The sequence below is a fragment of the Cyprinodon variegatus genome, unplaced genomic scaffold (genome assembly GCF_000732505.1).
Source record: "Cyprinodon variegatus isolate N-32 unplaced genomic scaffold, C_variegatus-1.0 Scaffold639, whole genome shotgun sequence".
NCBI lineage: Eukaryota > Metazoa > Chordata > Actinopteri > Cyprinodontiformes > Cyprinodontidae > Cyprinodon > Cyprinodon variegatus.
The window spans coordinates 491,137-502,399 of record NW_015151092.1 but is presented as its reverse complement, the minus strand read 5'-3'; the positions used below and the strand labels follow the sequence as shown (position 1 = coordinate 502,399).

General features: G+C 37.7%; 1 protein-coding gene across 1 annotated transcript in view; it reads left to right on the top strand.

Moving 5' to 3' along the window:
- Positions 1 to 729: 729 nt before the first annotated feature.
- Positions 730 to 11,263, top strand: part of LOC107096638 (vitamin D3 receptor A) — a 37,750-nt gene continuing 27,216 nt past the window's right edge. The window contains exons 1-3 of the mRNA XM_015393385.1: positions 730 to 817; positions 3,207 to 3,354; positions 4,795 to 4,925. Of these exons, the coding sequence (XP_015248871.1) occupies positions 3,209 to 3,354; positions 4,795 to 4,925 (277 nt within the window). The 5' untranslated portion in view covers positions 730 to 817; positions 3,207 to 3,208. The remainder of the gene's footprint in view (positions 818 to 3,206; positions 3,355 to 4,794; positions 4,926 to 11,263) is intronic.

Here is an 11,263-nt window from a genome sequence, read left to right as displayed (position 1 = left end):
TCAGATCTTTTATGAGAAGTAATGATTAATATAGGAATACCACCTACTTCTATTACAGGGTTCCAACGGGTCATTAAAAATCATTAAAAGCCATAAAATTATAATTTTTTTTTAAATTAAGGCCTTAATTGGCATTTAAATTCCTTATTTATTATGATTATTGTGTCATTTGAAATGCTTTATTTAAAAAAAAAAAACATTTCTAAAACAATTTCTTCAGATATATCAGATATAACTGGTTTTGAGTGTTTGTGCGAAACTGCTTCCAGTTGATCTTAAAGCCATATGTTCGGAAAAGAAGCTCAAGGTGGAGAAAAAGCTAGACAATGGGAATATGCAAACTTCAACTAAAGTGGCTGGAAAACGAGGAATCCGTGACATGGCTGCAGCCTTGTTGACGGCATTAAAATTAGCATTAAAAGAGCATTACAAAGCATTCAATTAGAGTTACTCAGTCCTGTATAAACTCTGTATTAAAAACTGTCTTGATATAAATGTTACTACTAATATGAAACTGTCTTCTGGGTGTAAAAGGACTTAATAACAGAGATTAAACCTGTTTCCACAACAGTTCACAGAGAGGGGACATGTCCTCACATCACCTCTCAAATGACATCTAAATCAGGACAAAGAAAGGGGGGGAGGGGTACGTGCGGTGGGTTTCAATAAAGCAGGACTCACGTGGCTACATAAAATAGCCTGTGGGATGCAGACATGGCCAGAAGTAGGCCTCGGATTAAGTGAAACAAGGACAAAGAGACAGGAGCGGTTAATGCTGATGAGCATTGAAAGAAAGGGGAAGAAAAAGGCAGAAAAGGTAAGAAAATGATTTGAGAATACGAAGGGAGGAAGAAAGGAATCCCAGTCAGAGTGAAACCCTGTAAAAACATAAACACTGCTGACGCTGGTATTCTGACAATTAACACCTGATGCAACTGCAAAGAAATGCAGTGAGAACATATAACTATAATGCATGCTAACCTTCAGTGTTGCTCTAAGTACCTGGGTTTGCATAGCAGTGGTTTAAAGCCATGAGTGCGCCTTGTTCTGGTGAAGCATAAGTGTGATTTTGACAGGCCAGATGTGCCCAGGAGAAAAACACCAAACCTACACTGTTTGTCATTATGTGACAAAAACAGCCTTGTTTACTGGTGTAGCACCAGGTGAATAATTAAAAGCATGCAGATGGTGAAATGGGGGAAGATGGGAGTAAACACCTCTAAAAATCTGTAAAAACAAATCCCCGCAACATGCAGTTTCATTAGGAGAGCCGATAAACCGCCTTTAATATTCTCTTTTAAAAACTGTCTTTTCTAACCGCTGCATCTATATTCTCCTTTTGTCTCACTTTTATCACAGCTTAATAGAAAGTGTTGCATTTATTGTTTATATAACAGGATTAAATAATAAGCCATCTTTTTCTCTTCCTTACCAGATTCTTCCATTTTTACAGATTCATAGTTTGACAATACCTAAAGTCTTTTTCTAATATTCTTGTATAAATATGTGACAGAAAAAGAATTTAGCTGTCTAAACCGAAAAGGTCGAGGTTCGTCAGACATCAGATGGCTCCTATGCTTGTTTTTTTCTCTCTTTTTATTTTTATTTTATGTGTTTTTGCAAGAATGGGAGAGAATTAATGAGACGCTGTAAACATCCCTGATAAGATAAATACACAGTGTATGTGGGGTATGCTGCATCTCCAAGCATCAACACTCATAAACCAGCCTATTTATTATAACATACCTAAATCCACAAACATCACAATAAATGCTGGACTAAGTTTACATTTACAGTATAAGATATAAGAGGAGAATAAACACAGCATCATGGTTTTATTCATGTGGGAATAGATGCTGTACTTCTGATAGCTGGGAAATAGTTCATTATTTGGTGTTTCAGTTGAAAAAATTGTTAAAACATTGATTAATCGGCATTTATTATCATGATGCCAAATTTACATGTTTGTCTTTTTCTTCATGCAGCTCAAGTCATTTCCATGAATAGCTCGATGTTCTGCATTTCAAAGTTCCCTACAGATTCACTCCATTTATGGTTTTTTGAGCTATTTGTTTACCTTTAGGCTACAAAGCGGCTTGTGTATTGTGCTCATTGCAGTGACTGAAAGAACTGAGCTCCTGATTTTAATTGTTAACAGTGTTACTGGATCGGTGCTGTTATTTAGCGCATTAATTGGTCGATATGAGCGGCAGACTTGTTACTATTGACTAGACTGCTGCTGCTGCTGCTGGTGTTGCTGTGCATTTGGAGGAACACAAATTTTTTGTCACTATTGCTGATATTCTGATACGACGCTTGATTATGTAATAAAATGTATACAACTTGTAATAATCATACAATTTGGCCTTTTATTAATGCCTTTTATTAATTTTTCTGTCAAACACTCAGTTTCAGTAAAGCTCTGCCTGTTTGTTGTAAGCCTGTTAAATCTGGTGAATTCAATGCAACATATTTATTTAGAGGCAAGGTGATGTTTAGATTGCATCAATTAAGGCACATAATAAATCAATTACCATTTTTCAGTGAATAGAAACTGTTTCTCAAACATTTCCTGTGTCAGGATATTTTTTAGAGGATATTTCAATCCAACTCCACTCTGCAGTGTCCTTTACTGAAGATTGATGGAATTGGTTTAAACATGGTTGCACGTCGGTTTCCACTGCTGTTTATTTCATAGACTATGTCCAGATGGTATAAGTGTGGAAAAATCTCACTGTGGGGAACTGGCAGTAATTGACGGATTGGCTATTCCACAACATTTGGAAAAGGATCCTCTTTCTGTCATCTTTTTTTATCTAATGACAGTTATTTCGCCGTTTTGCAGATTTTATGGGCGCAGGTGTGTGTGTGGGTGGGTGTGGGTGTGTGTGTGGCTGCAACTTGAACTAATCCATCTAGCCAGTAGCTGAAAGATGCAGAGTGTGGCTGTCAGTGCTACATATGCTAATAGCCTGAAGCCTGTTTGGATAAAAAGAGAAAAGGCACGTCCCTCTTGTCAGAGCGAGCAACACGCGTCAATTCTTTAAGTTTCATTTATAGCTGGCAGACATTTCTACCTTTCCTATCCGTTTCATATCTCTGCTGCTTCTTCTTCCTCGTAGGTTTATTAGTTTAATCTCGGAGTGAAGATTTCTTTATTGTCACTCAGGTTTAAAATTCTGTTTTTTCCCTCTTTTTTTGGGTAGTGATGGAGCCCATGACGGTGACTACGTCAGTGGTTGGACCCGACGAGTTCGACCGCAATGCCCCACGGATCTGCGGAGTGTGCGGGGACAAGGCCACCGGCTTCCACTTCAACGCCATGACCTGTGAGGGCTGCAAGGGCTTCTTTAGGTGGGTTGATGCATTTTCATAGCCAACATAATCGACAGGCTGTCATCCTAAGAGAAAACACCGCCCTTTAAATTAACTTTGAGGATCGCAAGTTTTTAAAGAGCTTTTTTTTTTTTTCTTTTTAGTTTTATTTATTTTAAAACTAACACCCAGTAAGGATTGGAACATTTAAGCATCAAAAACAGAAATTGAAAAAAAGGTGTTTAGCATTTCTTTTATCTAAAGTATTTAACAATCATTTTTGATTTGTAGCAAAAGGCTTAAAGTAGTGACTCCATCACAAATAGGATGGAATTGGACTGAAGGGCATTTAATTTAAATTAGATTAAATGATCCGGAATTTAAACTGAAGATATTAATAGCATTTAGATATATTTGGATTCAGTAAAGCTTGATGCCTTGAAATGACATGACATTTTAGTTGGCTTTAAGAAAATGGAATCTCTGCAGAGTTCATGATTACTGTTGCTAAGTAATGATCAGGATTTTTTCCAGTTGATACAAGGTTTCATTTTTTTCTTTCTAAGGACTCAATCCCATAAAATAAATGCAAGTTTTTATATTTAACAGCAATTAAATGCAAGATTTGTCTCACTTATAAAACAAACCATACAATTAATATTCAGCTGTAAACAGTTTATTTTATCAAAGCTCTTGTTCTCTGTTAAAGAGTGAAAAGTTAGACTTAGACTTTATTTATCCCTTCAGGGAAATTCTGGTTCCAGTAGCTTATATAGAGTACATGCCATTAAAGATAAAAACATGACAGATAATATAAAAAAGAGTGTATATAGTAACAAAAAAGCATTAATAAAAAGGAAAAAAGATTCATTTTCCTGGGATATCTTTCCTTTAGATATAAAAATATCTGCTCATTAGAGAGCTAAGGGAAGAATACATAGACGTTGACTTGGGTTATTGCACCAACTCTGCAGAAATGCTCTGCAGAGTTGGTGCATTGATGTTCATCATTTAGTAGTTTTAGTTTAGATGATATTAATGGATATTTAATTTGTGTTAACAATCCAGAAATTAATGATTTATGATTCTTTTTTTTTTTTTTTTGTTACTTTACTGGTCTTGTCTTCTTGGACATGTGGCTGCTACCTGTACTTCATAGCTGTGTTTCACACTCACTAATGTATGGTTACAGTTTGAGGTGGGGGTTCATAATGACATCATCTCGTCCGACCACGTGAGGCTGCTCTCAATGCTTTCAGAAACATCCATTATTCATTCAAGTCACTAATCCTCTCACTAACTGAAGCGGAAGAAAAAACATCCAAATTTTACTGGAAATCTGGTTTTAAAAACATTTTTGTAGACCATTTATCACCAGGTAACTAGATAGTTTTGAATACATTTTATTCCTCTTAGACTTCTGCAGAAGTAGGTGCTGTTTTCTGTGTAGTTACCGAACACATTTTGCACTCATTACAGACGCAGCATGAAACGTAAAGCCTCCTTCACCTGTCCTTTCAACGGGAGCTGCACCATCACTAAAGACAACCGGCGCCACTGCCAAGCCTGTCGTCTTAAACGCTGCATCGACATCGGCATGATGAAAGAATGTGAGTTTGGTGGCTTTTAAACACTTTGATACTCCAAAGGTACTATCGCTCCATATTAGCAGTTTGTTCATCGTTTCAACTGTGCTTCATGTTTGAAGTAATCCCAGAAGACTCCTGGATTATGAGAGGGGAGGTTGATCAAGACTCACTTAGCCGTTACTGCTGTGTGATGTAATTAACCGCTGGAGACTTTGTGCTGAAGATGTTTTCAGAATCGGAGGTCGGGCTGTGAGGCGACATTATTCTAGCATACAGGAAACATGACATGATAACAGGGGAGATTTGTTTCCTTTTTCAGCTCTTTAAGGAAAGAGTTCTGGTAAGCTGATTTGCTGCGTCATCATTTAAAAATTAAATAATCTTTCAAGTCACGGTTGGAACTAGAACAACATTCCAAAAAAGTAAAAAACTAGTTTGAAGACATTTCGCTTACCATCTAGGAAGCTTTTCAATTCCAAATTTGACATTTTGAATTTAATCGAAACATCTTCAAATTTGTTTTTTTTTTTACTTTTTTGGAATGGCTATGACATGGGCGACTGAGAATCTTTACCAGCAACTAGAATTACCATGATCTGGAATATTTGTACTGGAAATCGACTCATAAAGGTTATTTTGACATCAGTGGACCTGATCCCCAATACTGCTGCAGATTTTTCAGGTTGTTTTATTGTAAAAAATGACAGTGCTAAAAAAAAAAAAAAAAAAAAGTTAAACAAAAAATGATTAAATTAAATCATTACAAAAAAGAAAATGTATGAACAGCTGAAAATATCAGCCTGTTGATGCAAAGGACCGACTCTGATCTGCATCTATCAGTTTTTGGATGGAGTTCAGTTTAATGAATCGTAAAATGAAAGGGTTGCCTCGGTAGTGCTCACAGAGCCATACATATTAAGCCGGAAAGTTGACCTGTTCTATCTGGTTCCGACACCTTCGGAGAAAACCAACACACCTTTATTGATAAACTTGCGTTTACTTCTGGGTAAAAACAATAATTTTAGTTACACAAAACTCAGTGGAAACTAAAAGAACCCTCTTTGGTTTGGGTTAAGCCAGTTCACGTCCTAAAAAGCTTCAATTTATATCTGGTAACATATTATTCAAACCTTGATCAATCCTATTATATGGTCAATTTTAGATCCAGTTTCACACATTCTATTATGCATTGATAAAGGTTCGGTATCAGGATCAGTGCCTATGATATCTGAAAATGCTTTAATAAACAGTAGGTAGCTTCCTCAGTCCGTCTGCAGCCTGCTGTCCTCAGCAGCGCTGAGTATTTCAGGAGGGCAGTGAAAAGTGAGAAGCATTCCAGACATCACTGTAGATTCTTTGTAGCACTATTTGAGCAGTGGCTATAAGCTTTAAAACAACGGTTTGATTCCAGACATGTTCAGCGTAACTCGGTATGAACCAAAAAAAGAAGCGTTTTTCTGCTGCGGTTTGTCAGACACCATCGCCATGTTCCAAAATGTCAATTTACTGAAACTTTTAAATAATTTGATTAGGATTCCTACCGAACATAATTTAACTTACTTAAGATGAAGTTGTTGGGAAACGGCTGTTCCAACTTTTGCATTTCCTAATTCTCCGAGTGGTGCACGACTTTACACAAGTGAATATAGTGAACGTTATTGGTCGTTTATCTATGGGGCGGGATTGTTGTGGTGGAAGGTTCGCAAGCACATTTGATTGTGACTGGATTCTCAGAAGCATCTTGCTAACCAGTTAGCAACTTAGTGCTAGTAGATTCCCAATGGGAAATTACATTGGGACCAAGTAGCACTTAACAACAACAATGTCAAGGAACGCTATGGACAGCAGAAACATGCAAGAGGAGGAGAGTTTTGTGTCGGAGGTCGTGGATGAGTCTCCTCTGTCATACATTTTTTATTTAAAGGAGGAAAGCGGGGACAAAGTTGTTGTGGAAGAGGACGCCAGGGCGGCAGAAGCGTGGTTTGGTGTAGAAGGCTTACAGCCGTACATTTTTGAGCCCTTGCCTCGCAACGCTGCCAGTTCTGTTAGCTCTACGCCTGCTGAAGGCACAGACGTTCATCCCCGTTAACACTGGGACGGAACTCAATGGGAAAGTAGATTATTCTTATTTCTCATTTCAACTGTTGCGTATATTAGCTGTGACATATGAATCAAGATGCTATGACCGAAAAAATTTTTATTGACAGATGACCGTTGAAATATGATTGGCTGAATTTAGGTGTTCAGGCTGACATATAACTAAAGGGCCTGCATAAGATAACAAAAAACCCCCACAGATTTTAAGACAGGATTTTTTTTAAATGAGTACATTTACATTCATGTTTAAGCTAGAATGATTTGACATTTAAATATTATTTCCCTATGACTTTAAGCTTATCTCATGCCAAACCCTATTTTAATATTTCAAATAAATCCAGCCACATTATTTTGCTTAAAAACACAATAACTTTAAAGTTACAGTAAAATATTCAACTCTCTCACTGATGACGTCCGGACTCTGCAGCCCTGCTTTTACTTCATATAAAGTTTTAAAGAAACGTCCGAGGTTGACATGCAAAGCTGGTTTCTTCATCAGTCTTAACAAATCAATCTGCTGAAGTGCTTGGCTGAAACATCTAGTATCTAGTTTCTGTTTTAAGATGTGACCATTTTGGCGCGCCGGGTGGGAGTGACATGATGATATGATGACATAGTGATGTCATCAGAACATACTGTTTTCTATTAAATTGAGTATTGTAGTTTTGATTACAAGTTTATTTTGTGTTTTCCCATTAGTATTTCTTTTGTTATTTATATTATTATCATTATTTTTGTATAGCTAAGAGTTTATTTGAGTTAGAAGTAATTGCTTAGTTTTTTTTGCCTCCTGTGGGCGGAGCCCGTAGCTTAAAAAGCAGGGCTCTGTTCCACTGCGAGGCAGTCTGTGGCTGGACTCCTGAGAAGTCACACTGACGGTGATGACTCTGACATTGAAGGTACTGCTGTTTGTCTGATTTTAACATGCCTTGGACGTCCTTGTAAATATTCTGCACCAACCATCTTTGTTCACCAGAAGAAAAAAGCTCAATAAAAGTCACTAAAGTGATCTCTGGCCTTGGCCAGTCATTTATGTTTGACCTAGTCATAATAGAACCCCGTCACAGTGGGGTTTGAGTACATCTGTAAAAAAAAACTCAGAAAAAAAACCCTGATATTCCCGCAGACTGTCAGCATTTTAGAGAAGATCATGTGACACGGACAGAGAGGGCTCTGCAGCCCCTAGTGTAGTCTGTCTGTCCATGAATGTCTCGTTAAAGGGTAAAAATAACTTAGATTTGGACTGTTTGTTATTAAAGCCACTAAATAATGTTCAGGACAATACATACAGCCATAGGGAAAGGATATTTGAAATTGCTTAATTGGAAGTTGCAATAAATCACCAGAATCAGATACTTGGAATTTGATTGGGGCCTCCGCTTTCAAACACTGGAGAAACCAAATATTTTAGTTTATTCCGTCTGCAGTATTGGTTTGCATATTGAGCATGTGGTGAAAACCAAAATTATGTATTTTTTAGTTTAGTGAGCTTTGCTCTGATCCCAGAAAACTTAGTCATGTGGTGGAAAAGTAAATTTTTATGACAGAATGTGAAAAAAAGCCACAGTTAGTTTTTATTTCATCTCAGACAGTCCTCCACATTTATTTTTATTCTTTTGTTATAGTGACATTATAACAGCTTAGTGGCGGAGCATGAGGTTGGGAAGAAAAAATCTCCACTTTCTTTGTTTCATTAATTGTACTCCTGAGGTTATACCACATACATAAAAAAATGGATATAGTTGAGTCAGAAATTCTGGACAGTCCTACGATAAATGTTTAATCCAAGAAAACAATAGAAGAAAAAATGAATAACTAGAAGGCACAGAAGGCAATGGACATTTTCAAATAGTTTAAAATAGACTATTTTAAACTATAGTCTATTTATTCCACCTGTTTCCTTCTCTTTTCATGTTAATAAAATAGATTCAGCTCCAGATTTTTTCCCCCACACTTTGGACTTATTTGGACTGGTCAATGTTTTTTCTCCTCAACTGGAGGAACAAATGTCAGTTAATAAAATCAAGTTTCAGCGATGCTTTGATTTTAAGCCCCAATGTAGCATCTTTGTCTCTTTCTCAGCCTGAAAATCCTCTGATGTTTTATTCATTTTTTTCCTCTGAGTTACAGTAGAGCCGCTGCTCTCATGCTGCACACGGCTTGCCTTGTAACGCCACTCATATATAAAATATACATTTGTTTTGACTTTATTTTTGTCCCCTTTTCAGCGCCAGTTATGGTGCAGCCATGAAGAAAAAATAACGATAGACTGGAAAACATTGTAACGTTGTAAAATGTTAATATTAATAATATAAGGATAATCACAAAAAATAAAAAATAAAAACAGCCTGAAATCTAAAATAATAGTACACAATAATAGCGTTCAGCCTCCCTCATTTGTAGTGCCCCTTAATCACTTTTGAACTGTGCTTGGTAAGTAGTGTTTTTAAATCTATATGGTGTCAGTGTAGCTTGTTTTGTCAGGAAGACGCAGCCTAATCTAATACTTGAAGAAACAGGAGGCAGTAGAATCAATGGGTTGGTGAAAACTGATCTTATTTACAGCAAGGAAATGGGTAATAGAGTTTACAGTCCATATGCATTAGGTCGGCGGTACCATATGGCAAACTCAGTCCTAGGTCAAAGAAGTAGCTTCATACAATTAGTGTTTTTCACTCTGCTTTTATCCAACCAGATGGTTGTTAAGAGTCACAAAAACAGCATTGTCTCAGTGTTTGAAAGGCAGCTTGTTTCCAGTTATTCTTAACCTTGTTGGTTATGCATGCAGACCACCAGGCATGGGTGTAACACAAGAACTAGACAACGTGAGGGGAGAAAAAAATGTCTCCTAACCCCCAGAAAATGCAGGGTGACGCCTTGTTTTAACTTTAGAGTCTCCTCATTGATGATCTCCTTATCCAGCAGCTATTTGGTCTTTGGTACAACATCCAGTTTAATTGAGCTGGGTGGATGATTGTGCATTTAAGTCATTATCTGAGTTTCTCTTGCGTAGAATGAGTTACCAGATCATCAGACAATAAGCTCAAGTAAGGGAGTGGAAATGGGAGAGACTGTGACTGGGAAGGTGCATGGAAGTTTAGAAGTGTTTTTAAAAGTCTAGTGTTTGTGACAGCAACAGAACAGAACGATTTAGCATGTTTAGCAACAGGTTTAAGCTGTTGATTTGCTCATTAAAAGCAGGTTACAGTTAAACTTATTTGTATTTCATTGGGGAAAGATTGGCATCAAGTGGGTGGAAGAAGGATAGGAATCATTTGTTCCTTCATGCATCTTAAATTGAGATATTAAAGTCTTTTAGATGATTGAATTGTTTAGTCTTTTTTAAATTTAAATCATTATTTTTAAATCTTGCTATTGCAGCAGTCTCTGTAGGAACGTTAAAGGAAGATCAGCTGGCTGGTTTCTGACAATCTAGTGTGTTGAACTGTGTGTTGTGCTATTTAAGACTCATATTTTTAATCTGCTACTATTTAGTTTGTCATCATAGGCTGGTGAATAATTAATTTCTCTTGAAACAGAAGCTTTATGGCCTTAGCATTATGCTACGTTCACACTGAACGCAATCTGAGCAGCAGAAGCAGCCGGTTTACATCTAAAGCTTGTGGTCGACATACAGTACTTCAAAAGGTCCTGCAGCGTGTCTCGAGCAGTGCATCTTGATGCATCTGAGCAGCTGAAGGAGCGCCTCATGAGCATGTGAGGTGTGTGATGCGCGTCACGAGCAGCAGCTGCTAGAGTTGGAAAAATAGACGTGCCACGTCGACCAATCAGAGAAGCTGATCTGGGAGCTGACAGGGAGACAGACACAGCACTGCTGATGCAGAGAACTAGGATCACCGCCCTGAAAGAGTTTATTAACACCTAAATTAACTTAGAAAGTCGAAACCTGTCGGCAAAATATGTTCAGTTTTATTATCCTGGTGCATACAGTTTGTACCACATACCTAAAAAACGCTAACATCTACTTCCAGCCTCCACCAACAGTAGGGGAAAATACTCCAAGAGGCAACTGCGCCAGAGGCAGCTGTTGCTGGATTCGAAACAACAGCACATTGCCGGTGTGGTAGCCTGGGTGCCATTCCGAACTTAGTCCCGCCCACAAGGTTTGAGGTCGGGGAAGTTCGGTCTGGCTCTGCTCCATAATAGCGCGAGTATTAAAGCCCACTGTCAGGCGATCCAATCAAATTGTCAGGGCGGGCTTTATACGATGATGGACAGATGATCAAGAGTAACGTTATCAA